At 39.1% G+C, this 23,692-nt stretch overlaps 1 protein-coding gene and 1 pseudogene across 5 annotated transcripts in view; both read right to left on the bottom strand.

The window, feature by feature from the left end:
- Positions 1-23,692, bottom strand: part of CNNM2 (cyclin and CBS domain divalent metal cation transport mediator 2) — a 154,222-nt gene that overhangs the window by 49,090 nt on the left and 81,440 nt on the right. Inside the window, exon 2 of one of the 5 annotated variants that reach the window (XM_049103567.1) lies at positions 21,847-22,972. The exons of the other annotated variants lie outside the window; for them this stretch is intronic. Coding sequence (XP_048959524.1) covers positions 22,773-22,972 — 200 coding nt within the window. The 3' untranslated portion in view covers positions 21,847-22,772. Of the gene's footprint in view, positions 1-21,846; positions 22,973-23,692 lie in introns of those variants that run through there. 5 annotated transcript variants of the gene reach the window in all.
- Positions 7,881-8,382, bottom strand: LOC112672267 (activated RNA polymerase II transcriptional coactivator p15-like; annotated as a pseudogene).

Genomic DNA, 23,692 nt, shown 5'->3' with positions numbered 1-23,692 from the left:
GGTTACATAGGAAAATGTATTTTTTAGAGTTACCTGTGGTAACTCTAAACAACTGGATGTCCTGAATTTGGTTTTAAAATATCCTAAGCAAAGAAAATAAATAAATAAATGAAGCAAATGCGGCAAAATTTTGACAGTTTACTGAACTGGTGTTAGATATTTTGTGGTTCATTCCCTAATTTTCTCTCCTTTTGTACATATTTGAAACTTAGAAAAAAATGGAAAATAATCAATGTCAGGAAAAAACTGGTTGGGAGAAAAGGGTTAATCTAGCTCAAAAGAGAAAAGAAAACAACCAAATCCAATACACAAATCTTGATTGAATCCTTGTTAGAAAAAAACTATAAATAGGGGCATGTGGCTGGCTCAGTTGGTGGAGCATAGGACTCTTGATCTTGGGGTCGAAAGTTCAAGCCCCATATTGGGTGTAGAGATTACTTAAAAATAAAATCTAAAAAACAAAACTGTAAACAACATTTTTGGAAACTGACAACTAGAAAAATATGAGTATAGACTGGGTAGAAAAATAATTTTGGAAAACCATAAATTTCTTAGTGATGTCAGAATTAGGATTATATAGAAAAGGTATATTGAACATTTCAGGGTGAAGTGGTTCAGAAAAAACATTTGGATAGGAAAAGTATACTGAATATTTCAGGGTGAAGTGGTTCAGAAAAAACATTTGGAACTATCAAATCTAGGAAATAGGCATATGAATGCTTGTTATAGTAGTCTTTCAACTTTTTTGCATTTTTGAACATTTTCAAAATCAAAAGTTTTAAACAGTTTGTCAAATGACTGCAAACTTAAAAAAAATCATATATTTCAGGTATGTCTATGTGGTTTTAAAAAATTCCATTTTTCAGTTACCGTTAGTTGGTTCATTAAACAACAAAGTTAAGAGGGGAGAGGATCCAGTGGTGTCTTGATAAATATTTAACCACCAGCTCTCTGGAAAAAAGAGCCCTGACTTGTGGTATTTGCCAGTTCCCATTGTGTAAATATTCCTACTATGACTGAGTCCAAGTTACTAACAGGATGCCCCTGAACACAGAGTTGGAAAGAGAGAGTGCCACCAGTCTTTCAAGATGATAAGAGCCAGTTTCAACACACCACTGGACCCAGATCCTAACAGAGGGACATTTCAGTGGTTACAGGGTGGGAGGAGAAGATGGCCTGCAGAAAACAAAGCCGCAAAGTTAAAATTGGCTGACAAGAATGGAGCAGAGAGAGATTTAAAGACAAAAGACAAAGTATGATAGAATCTTCCTCAAAGGATTGTTAGGAAGATTAAATAAATTACATGTAGAATATTCAGCACAATGCTTGGCATACAATAATGACTTTTTTTTTTCAAGATTTTATTTATTTATTTGAGAGAAAGTGAGCACAGAGGGAGAGGGAGAAGCAGACTCCCCGCTGAGCAGGGAGCCCAAGGCAGGGGGCCTGATCCCAGGACCCTGAGATCATGACCTGAGCGGAAGGCAGATGCACAACTGACTGAGCCCCCAGGGGCCCCGATAATGACTAACCTACCTAGCACCTCCCATTATAATTTTCTAACCTGGTTCTGCATCTGGAAGGTCATCTCATGTTTTATGAAGTCATACCACGGTCGCCTGTAGGGAGGGAGAACTGAACAGCTAGCCAGGCAACTAGCAGACACGGGTAGGAGGGGTCAACTTTCCAGTTTTGAACCTTCTAAGTTTTAAAGAATGTGGAATGTGAATGTATTGCTTGTCCCAAAGATAAATGAAATTAAAAGATCTGGTTTTAGGACACGAATCTCTTGAAAATGCTCTATTCTTCTCTTACCAGAAGCCACTACCTCGACACGTATGCCGTCAAGCATTCTTCCTCATCACTCCTAACAGAAGAATTTCCAGTTGACTTCCACAAACCCAGTAAGAAAGGTTCCAACCCAGCAAGGTGGGTGGATGGGGCAGAGGCACAGTCTCCCAAGCCCGTATGTAAGCCACAAGCTTGGTGGCCACAACAAAACTCACATGAAGGCTTCAATCACTCACAATGCCACATTTCACCTGAAATGCATTGAATCAACGAATCTTTACTGAGCGCCTTCACTGCATTCAGGTCACTAGCACAGAGATGAATGGAACACTCCAACCTTAAAGAGTTCTAATTGGGCCTCAGAAACTCCTTTACTAAGAATTCACCTTAGTCAACTATCTTTAGGCTGAAATTAATACTAAAAATATGTATCTAATATATACATATATAAAAATACACCCACATACACATACATACATGTAAACAGTGGAAGCAATTCTTAAAGGAACCAACATTTTCTAGGCAATTTGCTGGAAAACATATTCTGTTAAATGAATTCTGTTTTGAAACCATAAATTAGAGGTGTATTCTTCTGGGGGAAAAAGTCCCTAGGAAAAGAAAAACATTAACATGATTCTTGGAGGGTAAGGCCAAGTCCCCATAGGACTCCATGTGTCCATCAGCAGGAGTCAAGTGAAGCAGCAGGTCAAGGGGGAATTTTAAGTCTTGGGAGTAGGATAATCTCCTTGCAGACCTCCTCCACCATCGAGGTCAAGTGGGTCAACTCTAGAACTCTTAGAGTTTTGGCAAGACGCTCATACTGTCTGCCCCACACAAGATGCACACAGCCTCTCCGCAAGCCTCTGTGCTTGGAAATCAGAACTAATTCCATCATGTTCTTTATGCAAGTCACCACAAGAAGACCAGGACTCCAAGATCATCCCTCATTTTTCATCAGTGTTGAGTGACTTCCTCACACAGGTACATTCAATAGTACTCTACTGAAGACTCAGGAGAACCCCCAGCCAGTCTCTAGAGCGCTCTCGATTTTCCAATATTCTGTGATTCCTGTCTCTGACTTCCTTGAATTCTCAACTCTGTTGAGAGTTGGGGAACTCAGGGAGTTTGCCAGGCCTGTTTAGATTGTTCCTTCTTGTACTATGACCTCCAGGTAGTCAGCTAGGGTAATCACAGGGCTCACCTTCTCTCAGGAATCATTTTTCTGTACCACATGTTGTCTATCACCTGTAAATGGTTATTTCCTATTTCGTACCTCGCATAGTTTTCTACTTGTTTAAGGAAGGAGGGTGGGGGTACCTGGGTGGCTCAGTCAGTTAGGCATCTGCCTTTGGCTTAGGTCATGACCCCAAGGTTCTGGGATCGAGCCCGGGTAGGGCTCCCTGCTCAGTGGGGAGCCTGCTGCTCCTTCTCCTTCTGCCCCTCACTCATGCTCACTGTCATTATCACAAATAAATACATAATAATTTTTTTTTATTTTAAAAAAGGAAAGAGGGTAAATGTGGTCCCCATTACTCAATCTTTCTCTGTCCTCCAATGTTCTTATTGTCCATCCTAACTTAGTCACTTTCCTCCATGGCCACTCCCTTGTATTTATCTTTCGCAGTGACTGCAACCCTGCCATTATCTTAATTCCAAACATATCTTCTCCAATCACCACCTCCCACCTATTTACACCACTGTTAGCACCCCAATTCCAACAATTCTTTGCCTCATGTCTAATCCAACATACCTACTACCCTCATGCCCATTTCCCCCCTCCAATCTAGCTTTAGTTCATTCCACTATCAATCATTTTAATTAGACCCTAAACTCCCAGGTCCCTCTCACTCCCTCAAATTTGCTTGGCTAAACCACAACCCGTGTTAAATCCAACTCACTAAGAAATCGTATACATTTAAAATTTTTTATTTTGTTTATTGTCTTCTATACAGTCCATGAAGGGAGGGATTCTCATCTGCTTTGTTTACTGCTGTATTCCCAAAGCCGGAAAACAGTCCCCAACACATAGAAGATACACATTAAATATTTTTGAGTGGTTTAAATCAAATCCAAAGCTCAAAATAAATATTCAAATGAGAATGCTAAAAATGAAATATATCATCCTATCTAGAAAAGCAAACTACTCCTTGCTGTGGAAGAGGTTATCATTAAAAAAGAGATGTGAAATATGTATACACTTCCATCCCCTAGCTTTTTAACTTCCTTTTAATGATTTCTTTTTAAGTGTTATACACAGTTTCAACAAGATGGCAAACTAGAATGGGCTTCCAACATAATTTTGGAGATTCCAGACAGGTTAATGAAACATAAAAGCTGTGAGAAAAACATGAGGCAACAGAAGGCAGCCAGATTTCAGCTGGGAGGAGAGGCCCTTGCCGGCTTAGAGCAGGGGCCATGGAGAAGCCTGGGGAGGGGAGTGGAGGTGTTGCTTTCTCCAGATGGCCGCTGCCGCTCACAACATTCTAGCAACAATAACAGACTGGCATGCTCAAGTGGGCTGCACTAGGGAGCAGTTATAAATATAGGTACAAACAACTGCAAAGCCCTGTGTATACCTTCCACTCCCCACCCACCCTCACAGCCAAAGTACGATGATGACTATTGTCAGAGAAAGCTCTCAAGAGGCACAAGCTAGGAGAGTCCAGGGAGCCATCAACAGAGCAGAGAGCTAATGCTCCAGAAAAAAAGGAACTCACAGACAAATGGATGAACTTATACCAGGGGTATAACCACTATAGAGAAAAACAACAAAAATCAAACCATCTCTATCAGCCAAAAGTCAAGTTAATGGATCAGCACAGAAAAGAACAGATGGACAAAGAGCTTCAAAGAGGGACCATACTTGGAAACATGTAGCAAGAAGAAGTAGCATTAAAATAAAACCCAAGTACAAGTTAACAGAGTTAACAGTATGTGAATTTTAAGAGCTGAGATAAAGAACCCAAGAGCTGGGCTACACAGCAAAAGATCCGGTTAAGAAACTCTCCTAGAGGACAGGAGGAAGGGACAAAATAATGGAGCATGTAATGAAACACTAACAGGCAGAGGACAGCACTGCAAGCGTCATTCCATCTGTGAGGCCTGGAGGTGGCAGTGGGGAGACAAGAGGATAGAATACCTAGTGAAATAATAAAAGAATTTATTAACAACAACAACAACAACAGAATTCCCAAATTTAGAAAGAGATTCAGGACTTCAGATTGTAAGGATTCAAAAAGCAAACAGAAAACCATGGAATGGGCTTTACAACTAGTTACAGTGTAATGAAATGAAAGAATAACTCTGAGTTTTTAGGAAAAGTAAATTGTTTATAAAGGACAACCAAGAATCACACTGACTCCAGAAGGCTCAAAAGCAAATGCTGGTTCTAAGAAACTGATGGGTATTTTTCAAAGGTATGGGGGGGGGGGGGGGGGGGACTTCAAAACTTACAATTTATACTTAAATTATCATTTAAATACAAGGGTAAAATAAATACAACTCAAGCATACAGGGCCTCAGAAGTTTTATCACATAGAGACCTTCTCAGAAATGTTCTAGAAAGAAAACGTATTTTGGAGTAAGTAAGCCTAAGTAAATAGTATATTAAGTTTACTATTGTCTAAATAAGGTTCAAAATAAAACAAAAAAGTAAATCCCCATCAGTTCCAGAATTGAGATTATTTAGAAATCAAAGTACTTTTATTGGTAATGGGGGCATGGTGGGGAGGAGGTTGTAGAGAGGAAGGGGAGAACATCTAAGATACTTGTCTTTTTTGAAGAATGTCAGGGGTAATACATACATCTAGAGCTTTAAAACAGGAAAAAAGATTTTCAATAGGAAAAACACAAGTATGTGTGTTATTAAATTAGGAGTGAAGGACAGCTACCAAAAGAATATAAATAGGGGTTTATAACAGGGTGGCTCTGTTAGTTAGGCATCTGACTCAATTTCAGCTATGTTGTGATCTCAGGGTAATGGTATCAAGCATGTCAGGCTCTGCATTTAGTCTGGAGTCTGGTTAGGATTCCTTTTCTCCTTCTCCTTTTGCCCCTCCCCGCCATGCTCACTCTCTCTAGTCAATCAATCAATCAATCAATCAATCAATCTTAAAAAAAAGAAAAACAGAATGTGTAACTTTCAAACTAGGGCAAGACTGGATTTATCCAATAGATGATAGGAAAAGGGAAAAGCAAAAATCAACAGAAAACTTGAAACAAAATGATTAAAGAGTCAAAATATAAAAATACCCTATGACTGATAATAAATGGGTTGAGCTCACTGATGTACTCAGAATGACTTCTAAACAAGTTACAAGTAACATATACTCACTGTAGAGAAAACATGAGGAAGTTATTTGGGAAACAATTAGTCTAATGAATTAAAAATCATCCATAATCTTACTTTTCAGACAATGTTTTCTACCAAAATATATGTATAACATTTTGCCACAAAAATACTTTTACATGTGTCTTAAAAATCTCTCCATTTTACCCAAAATATACAAAAACAATTAAAAGGGATACAATTCAAAGAGATACATGCATCTCTATGTTTATAGCAGCATTTTAAAAAATATTTTATTTATTTATTCATGAGAGACAGAGACATAGGCAGAGGGAGAAGCAGGCTCTCTGAGGAAAGCCCGATGTGGGACTCGATCTCAGGACCCCAGGACCACGACCTGAGCCAAAGGCAGCCGCCCAACCCCTGAGGTGCCCCTGTAGCAGCATTTTCTACAATAGCCAAACAATGGGGTTTGCCCAAGTGTCCTGATAGATGAATGAATAAAGAAGATGTCACATACACATACACACACACACACACACACACACACACACACACACAGTGTAATATTACTCAGCCATCAAAAAGAATGAAATCTTGCCATTTGCAACAACATGGATGGAGCTACAGAGTACAATGTTAAGCAAAATAAATCAGAGAAAGACAAATACCATATGATTTCACACATGTGTACAATTTAAGAAAACAAATAAAAAAAGGGAAAGAGACAGACAAACCAGAAACAAACTCTTAACTACAGAGAACAAACTGATGGTTACCAAAGGGGAGGTGAATGTAGCGGGATGGATGAAATAGGAGATGGGGATTAAGGAGTGCTCTTGCCAGGCAGCCAGGGTGGCTCAGCGGTTTACCACCACCTTCAGCCTGGTTTACCACAGCCTTCAGCCCAGGGTGTGGTTCTGAGACCCAGGATCAATTCCCATGCCGGGCTCCTTGCATGGAGCTTGCTTCTCCCTCTGTCTGTGTCTCTGCCCGTCTCTCTCTCTGTGTCTCTCATGAAGAAGTAAATAAAATCTTTAAAAAAAAACAAAACAAAACAGGAGTGCTCTTGCCATGATGAGCACCAGGTGATGTATGGTGTTGTACACTTGAAACTACACTGTATATTAATTATATAGGAATTAAAATTAAATCTCTCCATATTAATGCATAACCTTGTAATGATTTTTAGTGGCTAAATAGTAGTTCTATGTTGGATAGCCATAATTGTTATATATCCATTAAACCTAATATTTCAGTGCTTCCCAATGTTTCATCTTTCATATGACATTTGATATTTCCTCCTAGTAAAACAACCCTTCCCAGACTGTCCCCTCCACAGGATATAGAGGAGACCCACAGAGTTGATGCTGTGGTAAGGCTATCCCCTCCATCACTGGGCTCTCCCTATCTTCTCCTATCTACTGAACAACTTCTTTTATCACATTAAAAGCCTGAAATACTTCCCACCTTTTTTTTTTTTTTTTGTATTACTTGATTTTATTTTACACTAGGTGGTGGGCACAAAGCAATCCTCCTTAATCAGGTTGACAATTAGTTTCGCTCAGAACACTTTTAATAATGCACATAAAGGGCAGCCCTGGTGGCACAGCAGTTTAGAGCCGCCTGCAGCCCAGGGAGTGATCCTGGAGACCTGGGATCGAGTCCCATGTTGGGCTCCCTGCATGGAGCCTGCTTCTCCCTCTGCCTGTGTCTCTGCCCCCCTCTCTCTCTGTGTCTCTCATGAATAAATAAATAAAGTATTTAAAAAAATAATGCACATAAAAAGTATTCATCTTACAAATTGTTCTGCAATCCAAATATACAATAGCTTGGAAAACAACGTTTAGAAAACAAAAGCCAATGTAAAACGACGTTAAAACAACTAGAACAGTACAGGTTTTATATGGCTCTGATTTTACAGTTTTCTTACTGCATCATCAATGTCAGAATTCTGTTCCTTCAGTTGGCTCCATTGCTCAGGATTTAAAGAAATACCTTTTCTTCCAGGTTTCATTTCACCTTCTGGATCCATCCAGTATTCTCTAATATCAATTAGGACTTTCCCTTTAAAGTCCCGAACACTGACGTACCTCATTTTCCCAATCTGAAACACGTTATCCTCTCTACTGCTGCTGTTCTGCTTAGAGGATGACAGGGCTCTTGAAGTTTCACCAGTCTTTTGGTTCTTCACAGGTTTTTCTGGCGTAAACTTGCTTTTTCCTCTTTAACTTTTTGTCAACCTCACTGTCAGAATCACTGCCAGAAGAGCTTGAAGAAACACCTCCCTTTGATTTAGGCATTGCTCCACCCTCGCTGCCGAACTGCCTTCTGCTCACTTGCTTACAACTACTTCCCACCTTTAAAACCAAGAAACTTCTCCAGATTCCCTCTCTGTTTTGCTATCACTCCATTTCTTTGCTTCTTTTCACAGCAAAACTCTTGAAAGAATGGTTTCCATCTACTGTCTCCATTTCTTCTTCAACATGCTCCAAATCAGTCTTGTCCAATGAAACCACTCATGAAGATCTCCAATGACCTCTCATTTGGTTTAATTCAATGATCAATTCTTAGCCCTCGTCTTACTTATGATAAGTAAGTAAGTTCTTGATAAGTAACTTCTTTCTTGAAACAATCTCTCCACGTGGCTTCTACCATAACCGCCCCACCCCCACCCCCGGCATTTAGCTCAATGGCCACTCCCCCTCATTCTCTTTTGCTATTTCCTCTCATTCCAGTGACATATTGAAGCCAGAGAATTCTTGATGTTCATTCTTAGATCTCTTCTTTTCTCCTTGGACATTGGAATAATAATCCCATTTAGTCTCAGAGCTTTAAAAATCATCCATATGCCGGGATCCCTGGGTGGCTCAGTGGTTTAGCTCCTGCCTTTGGCCCAGGGCATGATCCTGGAGTCCCGGGATCGAGTCTCACGTCGGGCTCCCGGCATGGAGCCTGCTTCTCCCTCCTCCTGTGTCTCTGCCTCTCTCTCTTTCTCTCTATCACAAATAAATAAATAAATCTTTAAAAAAAAATTATCCATATGCCAATGATTCCTACTTGTGAATAACCTGATCACTCCTCTGAGTGAACTTCCAGATTTACATATCCAAATGCACACTTAACATCTCCACCAGGATATCTACCAAGTATATCAAGCTTTATATAATTCTCAATATCTGTTCCTCCTTTACTGGGGTAAAGGATGCATCAATAGTCACCCAATTGTTCAAACCCAAAGCCTAGGCAGCCTTCATCCTTAGCTTCCCTCTCACTTCCAATCCTCTGAAAACTATCCAGAGTTAGATCCTTTCTTTTCACCTCTCCACCCTTGGTCCAAGCCACTATTCTCTCTGACCTGAATCACTATAATAGCTTCCTAACTGGCCTTTCTGCCTTACTCTTCCATGATCAAGTCCTCATAGAATCACCAAAATAATCCTTTGAAAAAAAAATTCTGTCACTTCCCTGCTCAGAATCCTCCAAAAACTCCCCTATCATACCTAGACTCAAAACAAATACCATACCACAATCTGCAAGGCCTTACAGATCCCTGCTGATCTTTGGGACTTTATCTCCCACCATTCCTGGCCTGGCTTCCTCCTCTCTAGATAGATGTTGCTGATCCTTAAATATGCCAAACACATTCCTGTCTAAGGATCTCTGCTCTCCCTGCTTCCTCTTGTGGCTCATTCTACCCTGGATTTTCAGGTTACTTACTCTCCCACCTCTTTCAGGTCTTTGCTCAAATGTCACCTCCTCATGAGGCCTTCCCTGCCCCATCCTATCTATTTTTTTTAAATGATGTATTTTTAAAAAGATTTTATTTATTCATGACACACACACACACACACAGAGAGAGAGAGAGAGAGAGAGAGAGAGGCAGAGACACAGGCAGAGGGAGAAGCAGGCTCCATGCAGGGAGCCCAATGTGGGACTGGATCCCAGGTCTCCAGGATCACGCCCTGGGCTGAAGATGGCGCTAAACAACCTAGCCGCCCGGGCTGCCCAGCCTCATCCTATTTAAAATAGATCCTCCCTATCCCAGTCCATATGCCCTCTATCTGTGCTGCATGGGGCACACTTACCAGTAGGATACTATATTTCATATTTATTTGCTTAGTCTGTTCTCCACTTAGCTACAGAATGCACAAAAGCAGGGACATGATCTTAATGACACTATGGCCTCCATGCCTAGAACATTGTCTGGCACATAGTAGGGGTCTAACCTTCTTTGAGGAACACTGATTGAATATCCACACATAATTACGCATCTGTCTACTAAGGGCTAATGATCTATCCAAAATTCAAAGTACTCAGACAAGAATATAAAAAAAAATTACAAAATATTTCAGACCTAACAATATAAAAATAAAACATCCATCCATTTGCCTACCACTCATTTTAAGGATTAAAACATTATATAGTTGAGTCTCATGAATACCCACACCACCAAGGCAACTTAATATCAGGTTTACAAAAAATCTAAAGGGCAGAAAAATGTTTTATGATTCACTCATTATTTTTCACCTGAAAATAAAATTATTTCTGAAACAGAAAAATGGAAACAGAAAATAAAATTTTTGAAACAGAAACAGAAAATAAGGGCAGCCCGGGTGGCTCAGCAGTTTACTGCCACCTTCAGCCCATGGCATGATCCTAGAGACCTGGGATCGAGTCCCATGTCAGGCTCCCTGCATGGAGCCTGCTTCTCCCTCTGCCTGTGTCTCTGCCTCTCTCTCTCTCCTCTCTCTCTGTGTCTCTCGTAGATAAATAAATAAAATCTTTTAAAAAATTATTTTACAAAGTACTCTACTAGACAGAAAATAAAAGTTATTGGACAAAGTACTTTACTAAACAAAAAACCCATGGTGCAATGAAATTCAAGTTTTGGGCTGGAGAAAACAAAAGAAAGGGAAGAAGTAAACACTAGGGAAGTGGACAGAAAGGAGAGACCTGGTGGGGTACGTACACACAATGATCCCAAGAAGAGTGAACAAGGGAACGCTGGTAACTGGGTGCTCATCGTCTATCTTCCCTACTCAACACGATTGCAGAAGGATTACGAACAAAGCCTGGTTGAGGTGGCAGGTCCCAAGAAAGGACATATCCAATGACATCACAGGATGTTTAGACAGCTCTAAGTAACAACTGAGTTTGGCCTGGCAGCGTACATCAAAGTTGGTAAGGAAATGTGGTATGTTTAGGACAGAGGAGCAATGAGCTGGTGGCTCTGACAGTAAGATAAATGGGAGATCTTTTCTATTAAAATAGAATAGGATGGAAAATCTTTTCTATTAAAATAATACTTAAAAGATATAATAACGTTAAACTGGAAATGCCATGACTCAATAAAAATAGATCTTCCAGAGCTTTATTAGCCTAAACCCCTTTATAGTAATGGGATCATAGATTAGTATCAGTAATGCAACAGAACAATTTCATACACCGTCCAATCTCTATCCTGTCCATAGTATCTAATCTACTCTACCACAAAAGCAACTGGCTTCAGAGAAAATATCTGATTCCAGTCTAGGGAGCAAAAAATAAAAAATAAAAGAATCAAGATGGGATTGGAACATCTTGGTTTTGCCAGATGTTTAGATAGGAGCCAGATTAAATGGCCAAATAGCAATCTGATCATTAATCTGTGAAAATTCATGAGTCTTAATGGAACTCCAAAGTTGGGAAATCTCCTGAACTATATGGTACCTGTGGTGAGGAGGGCAAACGGAGGTTAAAAACCAGCCAGGCTTATCTACTTGGCCTGGGGCCTTTTTCTCATTATTTCATCTACCTAGAGAGGCATCCTTCTCTTCATTCACACAAAGATACTGTTTGTGCTAGAGATGGTCTGTGGTAAAGGATTACCATGCGTGTGATTTTCCAACAATATTTACAAAAAACATTCTATCAGCCAACCTAAATTACAAGCCATGACTATTGGACAAAGTTCCAGCAGTACAAATCATACAGAAGATGCAGTTCAGGTGAAGTATGCAGAATCCTGTCACCTCTCAGGTAAAGCAACTATGGTCAAAAATTGGATAAACACTACATACAAAAAGAGGCATAGGCTTGAACTGTCTTATTACTATAAAGGGGTTTAGGCTAATAAAACAAACCTGGAATTATTCATCCAGACCTGTATTTCCAACCTAGAACCCTGCATTAGGTTTGAAATGGTAACTGTCTATTTTGGTTGAGTAAATAAATTTGTAACCCTTGAATGAAGAGAGATCAGTGATATTTTTGTGTAAGTCATATTTATACAAATGTAGTAATATCTTTTTTTTTTTTTTTTTTTTTTTTTTTTTAGTAATAGCTTTTATAACCATTATGCTCATTAGCGTATGCTCCTAAAATGTTCAAACTTCTTGGGCAGCCCGGGTGGCTCAGCGGTTTAGCACTGCCTTCAGCCCAGGGCCTGATCCTGGGGACCTGAGATTGAGTCCCACATCAGGCTCCCTGCATGGAGCCTGCTTCTCCTTCTGCCTCTGTCTCTGCCTCTGTCTCTCTCTGTCACTCATTAATAAATAAAATTAAAAAGAAATTCAAACTTCTTGAGACTTATTAAAATCATATCCCCAAGGCGCACCTGGGTGGCTCAGTGATTGAGCGTCTGCCTTCAGCTCAGGTCGGGATCCCAGTCCTGGGATCAAGTCCCTCATCAAGCTCCTCGCGGGGAGACTGCTTCATCCTCTGCCTATGTCTCTGCCTCTCTCTGTGTCTCTTACGAATAAATAAATAAAATCTTTAAAATAAAATGAAATAAAATCATACCCCCAAAACTTAGAAGTTTGAAGCACTTGAAGAAATCAGATATATCAAATTTCTAAGTATGGTTTGAAATGTTTAAGGAACTCTCGTCAAGTTCATAAATGGTATTAGTGGGAGAGTTTCACCTGTTAAAGGCATCTGAGCATCAATTTAAAAACTAGCAAATGGGGATCCCTGGGTGGCGCAGCGGTCTAGCGCCTGCCTTTGGCCCAGGGCGCGATCCTGGAGATCCGGGATCGAATCCCACGTCAGGCTCCCAGTGCATGGAGCCTGCTTCTCCCTCTGCCTGTGTCTCTGCCTCTCTCTCTCTCTCTGTGTGTGACTATCATAAATAAATGAAAAAAAAATAAATAAAAACTAGCAAATGTTAAAAAATATTTAATATTTTTTTTCTTCTTTTTTTTTTTTTCAAGTTCACAAAAGAACTCTTTATTATTTCAGGCAAGAAGTCTGGATGAAAGGGTTACCGTTCCCGGTAGCCAAAATCCAGGTGTTAGTGGCATTTGTAGATTCAACTTAGTCAGAAAAGGGTGCCAGGGTCCTACGTTCCTCAGCTGGACAAGAAGAAGGGCAAAACTGGAAGAGACTCTAACCTACTGATACTGCTCTTGAGACCCAACACCTCATGGGCCCGTCAGCAGGTCACAGACCCACCACCGAGGGGCAGAGGCCACACTACATTAGAAATGGGAGGAGGGACGTGGGGCACCTGGGGGGACAGGCACCGACAGCTTCAGAACTCCTCAGTGAATGGATAGTCCTTGTGGGAGGCACAGCTCACCAAGGCACAGACCCTCCAGTTCCGGTTGTAGCTGAGTAAGGTGGTCATGTCCACACTGCTCAGCTCAAAGTCAAAGACCTGAAAGTTCTCAGCAATGCGTTCGGGTGTCACGGACTTGGGAATTTAAAAACTAGCAAATGTTTTTAATATTAACAATATAGTAAATCCACTACAAATACTTGTAGGTTATATTTTTTTACTTTTGTTTTGCTTTTAATTTTATTTATTTATTCATGAGAGACACACAGAGAGAGGCAGAAAAATAGGCAGAGGGAGAAGCAGGCTCTCCATGGCAGATACTCAACCACTGAGCCACCCAGGTGCCCCTGTAGGGTATGTTTTAAAGGTATGAAGAATAATAAGCTTTTGATGTCATAATTTTAATAAGCTAAACTCTGACCAAAACATAAGGAACTCACGGAGCTGTCTAGCATAATAGAATCAAAGAGCCTACAAATTCCTACCCTGCTAGCTCACTTTGTGCCTCAAGGTCTTTATTTGTAAAACCAATAATAGTACTTGCAAAGCCCTTGGGAGGATTGATACATATAAAGCACTTAAACAGTTATACAGATTTCAAGTTGCTCTATAAATGTTAGCTATGATGCCTACCATCATCATTGACTGGTATCACCTGACAAGACTGAATGCTTTGATGACAAGAACATGTCCTATTTGTCTCTATATTCCTAGCATTTAGCCCATTGCCAGATACCCAACAGGTACTCAAATATTGCCTGAATTTAACCAACTAATCTAAAATCCTGGCTATTAGGTTGTGGGTTGCAAGCTCTAATACACAAATAGAATCAATGATAAATGGCAGGAACAAAAATAAAAGGGCCAAGGGGCAACTAGGTGGCTCAGTTGGTTAAGCTTTTGCCTTTGGCTCAGGTCATGATCACAGGGGCCTGAGATCAAGCCCCAAATCAGGCTCCCTGCTGAGCAGGGAATCTGCTTCTCCCTCCACCTCTGCCCCCCTTCCTTCCTTCCTTCCCTGCTGAGCAGGGAATCTGCTTCTCCCTCCACCTCTGCCCCCCTTCCTTCCTTCCTTCCTTCCTTCCTTCCTTCCTTCCTTCCTTCCTTCCTTCCTTCCTTCCTTCCTTCCTTCCTCCCTTCCTTCCTCTCTCTCTCTCAAATAAATAAAACCTTAAAAAGATAAAAGGACCAATAAAAGCAAAACCACAAAATTTTATCCAGTCAAAAAAATAGTGTTTCTTTACATTTTTAAGGACTTACTCCAGGAGTTTCTCAAGGTCAAAAATTATATTAAGAGAAGTTCAGTTGGGACTGGCTAGCGATAGCTGATACAAATCTAGACCCTAGATCTAGAATTAGAGATTCTATAATGAATTTGAGATTTCTCCCTAATAAATTTAATCTAACACAATTTACTGCAGAATTAATTACTTCAACTTTTTCCAATCACCAAAATTTGTTTCTGAATTAAAGTACTATACATTCTTAACCCATTCAGGACAGGCACCCTTTGAGCATTTTCCATTGCTCTTACATTTTCCAGTTTAGACTCATCTGGGGTAATTACTAGCAGTCTAGATGGAAAATTTTCCTGGCAGGGTTGTTCCACTCACAGCTATTTAGAAAGCACTGCTTGCGTCAGACTCTTATTTTCTGCTTGGATAAGGGGCTGTTACTTCAGACCCCAATTTTTCTTGGTGTCCCATAGTCACACTTCATTGAGTACAACCTGTGCTTGCTTCTACTAATAGCCTTTCAAAGCAAAAGTTTTTATCTACCCACCAAGTTAGCAGATTCACCTTTCCTTAGAGACTGAATAAGGCCAAATAGGCTGTTATGCCATCAACAGACATCACATGACTGCAGTAATAGTAACAGTAATTTAGAATTATTGAGTGCCTATGCATGCCAGGTGCTATTTGTGTATCTTATTTCATTATTCAAGAATTCCACCAAAGAAAATTAACTCCCATTTTATAAGTCACAACACGGAGACTTAAAAAGACTAATGAACATTCTCTGGGCATCTGTCTTCCCTTCCAAAGATTCTAGCTAACCCAAAACAGTTTTCTCTTACAGAATAGGGCCTTCTGAACTACTGTCCTCATTTTCTAAATTAAAAAATTAAAGACCAAAGATTACATAGCTAAGAAGCATAGAAACAAACCTGAATTATAGTTCTGATCTCCAAATCCATATTGTTATTTTGCTAAGCTATCTATAGTTTTGTAAGGTCTTTCATAGAACTCCCTTCCACTCCAAGCTAAGGATGGAAAAGTCTGCCTGAAAAGACTATTTTGTATTTCTCTTCTCGTATTTGAAGAAAGATAGGGAAGGAAAAAGAAGAAAGGCTATGGTAATTCTTCTTTATAACAGCAGATGATATCAAACTCACAGGAGTCACAGTGAAAGGTTATTAAATACTGAGCCCTTTCTGGAACATTCTCCAATGTTTTCAGAACTTCAGTACACTGCTTGACTTGTAGGTAAATAAATTCAACCATTTTTCTGTAGTTCAACTCGAAATTTAAAAAAAAAAAAAAAAAGATGTATTAGGGTACCCGTGTGGCTCAGTTGGCTACGGATCTGCCTTCCATTCAGGTTGTGCTCCCAGAGTCCTGGAATCGAGCTATACATCAGGCTCCCTGCTCAGTGGAGAGTCTCTTTGTTCCTCTCCCATTGCCCCTCTCCCCAAATCCCCCTGCTCATGTTCTCTCTCAAGTAAATCTCAAAAAATAGATGTAACAAGTGGTCTTTTTCTCTTAAAACCCAATTACAACGAGTTATTCTATAACCTGTATCAAACGGTGGTCTACTCAGCTCAGTTTGGATTGATGAACTTGCACTTACTTGTTTTTAGAGGTTCTTGTTCTAGCTTCCCGCCCCCCCCGCCCCCCAGCACAGAGCCCAGCATGGGGCTTGAACTCACAACCCTTAGATCAAGACCTGAGCTGAGATCAAGAGTTGGACACTCAATAGACTGAGCCACCCAGGCATCCCTCTCAGTCTATAATTCTTACTGGTAGGAAATACCTTCAAGGATCAACCTAGTATTCAACGTTCAATTTAACTCACTTTGAATAAATTTATTTATATCAGATTATTTAATAATGCTATCTTTAGCAAAATTTCATTTTGCTAAATTTAAAAATTTCATTTTTAAAAATGAGCTTAGAATTTTAAATGGGAACTTCAAGGAGCATTCATGTATTTAGAAATTACTAAACTTTCTGAGTTCAATAATTTTAACATCAACAACTAGAAAATTTTGTTACTTGAATTTGTATCTTGTATCTGAAACCTACAACTATACTTTGCAATCTAAATTTATACAAAAAAGTGCAAAAGTATCCTCAAATTTACAGCTTAAAAATGTGTATAAAATAGAGCCCAAATAATGTCCTAATCAAATGAATCAACATCTTCCTAACTCAGGAAAGTATTGAGATTTACTAAGCAAATAATTCACTTAGTATGTATTAATAGTATAAATAAATCTACAAATCTATTAGGAACATTTAAAATAAAGAGGTTTATTTTATAATTTAATATACCTGGTACCAAACTGCTTTCCAGAAAGAATACAAGACAAGGTCTATTTTTCTATACCCGGAACACTGGATTTTATCATCTTTGCATTTCCTTTAATGAAATGGATAAAACAGGTCTTGTTACATCTACTAGATTAGAGGTAACAGTTTCACGTTTACTAACTACTGATATTTCTTTTGTTTATATCCTTTATTTTCCTACTGGTGTGCTTATCTTAAAAAATTTAAAAGCTTGGGGATCCCTGGGTGGCTCAGTGGTTTAGCATCTGCCTTTGGCCCAGTGCGCGATCCTGGAATCCTGGGATCGAGTCCCACATCAGGCTCCCTGCATGAAGCCTGCTTCTCCCTCTGCCTGTGTCTCTGCCTCTGTGTCTCTCATGAATAAATAAATAAAATCTTTTTTTAAAAAAATTAAAAGCTCTTTATAAATTAAATATTGTGTGTATCATTTGTTTTTGCAAATATTTACTCCAGTCTGGTTGCCTTTTAATACAGTTTATGGGCTGCAGCCAAGTCTGTCAATCTTTATAAATTCTGGATTTTATGTAACCTTAGGAAGGCCTTCCCCAATAGACAGTACAAAAGAAGTATATTTCTCCTACAGTTGACTCATCTGGAATTTGTTTCAGCACATGAAATGGCATTGGTTTCTTTTGAATACCTTATATGCCCCTCAAATTCTAACATTCTGAGACAGGATGATCAAAAAGTTTATATGCCCCATTTGTATTTTTATTTTATAATCAAATTTAGTTAGCAGGGCAGCCCCGGTGGCGCAGCAGTTTAGCGCTGCCTGCAGCCCGGGGTTTGATCCTGGGGACCCTGGATCGAGTCCCACGTCGGGCTCCCTGCATGGAGCTTGCTTCTCCCTCTGCTTGAGCCTCTGCCTCTCTCTCTCTCTCTCTCTCTCTCTCTGTGTCTCTATGAATAAATAAATAAAATCATTTAAAAAAAAAACAAATTTAGTTAGCAGTCATTTGTTTTTCCAAATAGGAATACTTTTATTTTAGCCCAAGTCATCCTTCTAACTATTTGTTACCATCTGCCAACTCAATCATGTTTTCCCTAGATTACTGCATCCAAAACTAAAACTGGTATTTCAGATTTAACAATGTGAGATTTTGGGGCACCTGGGTGGCTCGGTCAGTTAAGCATCCATCCATCATCAGCCCAGGTCATGGTCCCAGGGTCCTGGTACCAGGCCCCAGGATCTAGCCCCACATCAGGTTCCCTGCTCAGCAAGGAGTCTGCTTCTTCCTCTGCTCCTCCCTCTCCACCCACAATGCTCATGAGCTCTCACTCTCTAGTAATAAAAAAAAAAAGTAAGATTTTAATGCATAACAAGGATGGTGCTTCTGCTAGGTTTCATGTTCCCTCCTAACCATGTCTAGTACTTTATTCAAACGATACTGAACCATTGTTTTCAGATTATGGTTTACAATAAATCCAGCTCTTATTCCTGATAAAAAGAATATACTTTACTCTTGTTTACATGACTCTTACGTGTCAGGGTTGATCACTCATGTAGATACACGCACAAAATTTTTTTCAAAGATTTTATTTGAGAGAGAGAGAGAGAACCAAAGTGCATGCAACAAGCAGGGTAGAGGGGGCAGAAGGAGAAGCAGATTCGTCACTAAGCAGGGAACCCAACACAGGGACTCAATCCCGGAATCCCAGGATCATGACCTGAGCAGGGTAGAGGGGGCAGAAGGAGAAGCAGATTCGTCACTAAGCAGGGAACCCAACACAGGGACTCAATCCCGGAATCCCAGGATCATGACCTGAGCGGAAGGCAGATGCTTAATTAACTGAGCCACCCAGGTGCCCCCACAAAAAAATTCTAAAACATTTTCAATGATACCTAAGAAATTACAATATAAAATCTCTCATCTATTGCTGAAGTGTTAACTACTTTAACGTCATTGGAGAGCAATCTGACCACATCTACCAAAACTGCAAACGTGGATAGGCTTTGATTCAGCAATTCTACTAGGAATTTATCCTACAGATAAACTTAGACAAGTGTAAAAAAGAGTGAACAAGGGAATTCTTTGTGTCATTATTAACATTAAAAGCTTGAAAACAACTTAAATATCCTTAACAGAAAGGTAAACCAATTAGGATATATCCATAAAATAAATACTGGACAACCATAAAAAAAATCCTCATTCATTTTTTTTTAAATGTACCAATACAAACCTAACTCTAAAACATATTGCGAGGAAAAAAAGCATAGCAACATGCATGCAACATGAAATTAAATGTAATAAAAAGGGGCAAAACACACATTTGTGTATTTATGGAAGGATATACAACAATTAATAGCATTGATTGCCTCCAGGGAGAAAGTACTGGCAGTAGGAGAAAGGAATTTTATTACATACATTTAAAGTTTTATATATACTGTGAATGTACTTCTTATGCAAAAGAAAAAAGTAAACAGTAACATTTACCAGTTTTTTGAATGCCCTCTTTAAACTTATTTTTACTTGACAATAATGCTTTGTAGGCTTTTCATTTAATACTCACACTTTTTCATAACTTCTCTTTGGCTTAAAGTAGCTTATTTTACTTTGCTTAATAAAAGCATTCCATGATCATTGGCAAAAAGGAGATACTTACTGACCCACACCTTTTCTAAGTATGTGCAAATATTAACTAGATGTCTTCCATGTGCCAAGCATTGTACTGGATGTTAAGACATAAGATATATAGTCTCTGCTCAAAGCTATGTCACTATTATGATTTCTAAAATGAAAATCGATTTCATCTACTTGATTACAAACAATTTAAGTTCATTGCTTATAAAAAATAGAAAACAGGGATCCCTGGGTGGCGCAGCGGTTTGGCGCCTGCCTTTGGCCCAGGGCGTGATCCCGGAGATCCGGGATCGAATCCCACATCGGGCTCCCGGTGCATGGAGCCTGCTTCTCCCTCTGCCTGTGTCTCTGCCTCCCTCTCTCTCTCTAACTATCATAAAAAAAAAAAAAAGGGAAAAAAAATAGAAAACAAAATGAAAACTATGTTTAATTCTACTATCAAGAGACGATATTTATTTATTTTTCCAAAGTTTTTATTCAGTTCACATTTAAAAAAAATATTTAAGTAATCTCTGCACCCAACAAGGGGCTTGAAACTCATGACCCTGAGATCAAGAGTTGTATGGTCTTCCAACTGAGCCAGCCAGGTGCCCCCACACATTTTTAAAAAAATAAAAGTGAAGGAGTGCCTGGGTGGTTCAGTTGGTTAAGCATTCGGTTCTTGGTTTCAGCTAAGGTCATGATCTCAGGGTTGTGGGGTCAAGCCAGGTCTCTTAGGCTCATCACAGAGTCAACTTGAGAGCATCTCTCTCCTTCTCCCTCCCCTCTGCCCCTTCTCCCACTCCTGCATGTGTCTTCTCTCAAATAAAATCTTTTTTTTTTTTTTTCAAATAAAATCTTAAAAAAAAAAAAAGTGAGGAGGGGCACCTGGATGGCTCAGCTGGTTTAACATTGGATTCCCAACCTCTGCTCAGGTCTTGATCTCAGGGTCTGAGTTCAAGCCCCACGCTGGGGGCATGGAGCCTACTTTAAAAAAAAAAAAAAAAAAGATATTATGTACATTATTTGGCAATACATACTGTCCACTTGAATATGTATGAACATTTTCCTATTTCAATACAGTATTAAAGTTTTAAATTTTGTTCTAAATCAAAGAAAAACGTGTATGATTAAATATCCTCCTACTTTTCTCTTACAAAACATTCCAACACATTTTTTTAGTAGTTTCTTTTGTAATTACTTCTATCTCTAATGGTTCCACCACTAGTTTTGAAATTTTGTAAGATTTAAAAATAACCTTTATCAGTGAAGGTCAAAGAGATCCTTATATTTCATGTGTCTCTTTAAAAAAAAAAAAAAAAGCAGCTCAAATCTCTTCTGTTTGCCTGTGACAACGCCAAAGCCTGACCACAGGTGTGCTGAATATAGGACACAACAAATACCTTGAGATGAATGGCCGTAGACAAGTGTAAGCTTCCAAAAAGGTGAACAGCTCTGGTGACGATTTCTTGACTTAGCCCCTTTGGACACGGTCTGTGGGCTTCCACTCACCACGGCCCATTTTCATTGCCTCCCACTTCCAGTCCTCCCTTCTCCCCATGTACTTTCTACATTCTTTATGGGTTACACCTTCGTAATCATGAGCAATGTTAATTATACCCTCATTTTTTTTCTATTAATTATAAGCCATATCCTTTTGCTTGCCACTTAAAAGATAGGATACTGACAGTCCTTTTCTAGTTAGCTCTCTCCCCCTCCTTTCCTCTCTCAACTGCTAGAATCTAAATCCACTCTTTTGTACAGGAGAGTTAATAACATTCTAATGGCTGCACCAATTTCCATTTTATGGACACACCATAATTTATCTGATTAGACCTTTTATGAAATTGATAGAAGTTGTTTCCAATTTTGCACTCTTAAAAGCTACTCTGCAATAAACATTTTTATATTCCCCTTGTAAACTGCTCCCATTTCATCTTTAAAGATAAATTCTTATAAATGGAACTTTCTGGGTGAAAGGTACTTTGTTAAGGCCAATCTTACAGAAAGATTTACCTGTATGATATGTGGATTACTTTTAAAAACTAGTTTTGAAAATTGATCAGAAAAATAATCATCCGTAAACTTTCATACTTCTTTTTCCCAAAGTTAAGTTTTATTAAAAGGTCTGGTTCTCATCAAGTGTAACATAGCAAAATTATTCATTACATATATGTACATCTGAGTAATTCCTCTATTCTGGAAACAAACCACAGAATTTTAAGTATTTGGATATACCTACATATTCACAAAATGATGCTATTTATTGACAGTTTACATAGAAAAACCATTCAACTCTGCTTAACATAAACCAGTTATATTTATGACCTAAGTTGTAACATGATTATTAATGCCCCAAATCAGTCACTATAGAAAGCTAAGTGAATCATATACTTCTCTAAATTTCAAAGTTGATTAATTAAAGCACATATACACACACCCCTAATGAGACCATGGTGTTTGTTTGTTTTTTTTAACTTAATATGTCTATTTTCCCCTCAGGCTATTTTTTCTTTAAATGTTGTCCCTAAAAATCTAGTTACTGAGCAATACACTTTTCTTGTTCAATCCCAATTTTTAAAAGTCTACTCAGAGGTCATAAAGCAACATGAAACTTGTCTTCAAAATAAAAAAAAATATTAATTTTTATAAGTTTGTTGGATTTTTAAGAACTTTCAGAATGTTCCTATACTTGAGTATATCAGGTTGTCTAAACTGACTGGCGTTTAGCTAATGTTATAAACTATTAGAAGTGGAAATCTGAAAAACCAGATTTTTCAAATGCTTGGGAATATGCATTTCAGAGCCCACACTTACAGAAGTACAAGATATAAAGTACAAATTTCTTTAAGCATTTCTCATTTAGGGTGCCTGAGTGGCTTAGTTGGTTAAGCATCTGCCTAGGGCTCAGGTCATGATCCTGGAGTTCCAGGCCATGTTGGGCTCCCTGCTTGGGTGGGGGGCCAGCTTTCCCCTCTGACCCTCCTCCCTCTTGTGTTCTCCCTCTCTCTCACTCTCTCTCAAATAAATAAAAAATCTTTAAAAAAACTTCTTGGGCAGCCCGGGTGGCTCAGTGGTTTAGCGCTGCCTTCAGTCCAGAGCATGATCCTGGAGACCGGGGATCGAGTCCCACGTTGGGCTCCCTGCATGGAGCCTGCCTCTCCCTCTGCCTGTGTCTCTACCGTGCTCACGCTCTCTCTCTCATTCTCTCTCTCTGTCTCTAAAATAAATAAATAAATAAATAAATAAATAAATAAATAAATAAATAAATCTTAAAAAAAAATAACTTCTAATAGTTCTAATTTACAGCTAATGTGTATTCAGTGGTGACGTGACCAGCAGAACTGACTTCATGAGCATAGGACCTATTTTGCTGCATGGGGCCCCCATGCTCTGTTCAGTGCTCTTCTGTTACAGTCTTAAAACTGTTCATTTCTCAGCAAGGTATCCCAGATACCTTTATTTTGCCCTGGGTCTCACGAATTATACAGCTGGTCCTCATTGATGGTGAGGCCCATTCCATTAATATGAAGCTAAGAGAAATAAGGTTTTTCTCTAGAATGAAACATGGAAAATAGTAAAAACTAGCATCTGCCTAGGGATTGTACTTATGTAACCAAAAATATCTGGAATGCACAAAACTAATAACCAGCATTTAGGAGCAATCTCAGAGAAATAGGGCAATAACGTGATTGTTATTTAAGAGAAATTACATTATATTCAGATGTATGGACATATCTAGAAGGGTAATCCCTTAAAAAGGAATGAGAAAGAAAAAACACAAAACAGTTACTATGCATACCATATCAGCCATGGATCACAAGCAAGAAATGCCCCCACCACTCTTATCCCTATCATTGAGGAATCATTGGTTCATCAGAGCTTAAGGCCTCAAGAATCAAAATGATAAATATCTATTTTTCAAGAGAAAATGCAAGAG

This window comes from Canis lupus, chromosome 28 (genome assembly GCF_003254725.2).
Source record: "Canis lupus dingo isolate Sandy chromosome 28, ASM325472v2, whole genome shotgun sequence".
Classification (NCBI taxonomy): Eukaryota; Metazoa; Chordata; class Mammalia; order Carnivora; family Canidae; genus Canis; species Canis lupus.
Note: the sequence above shows the minus strand (reverse complement) of the source record. Positions and strands in the feature narration are given on the sequence as shown.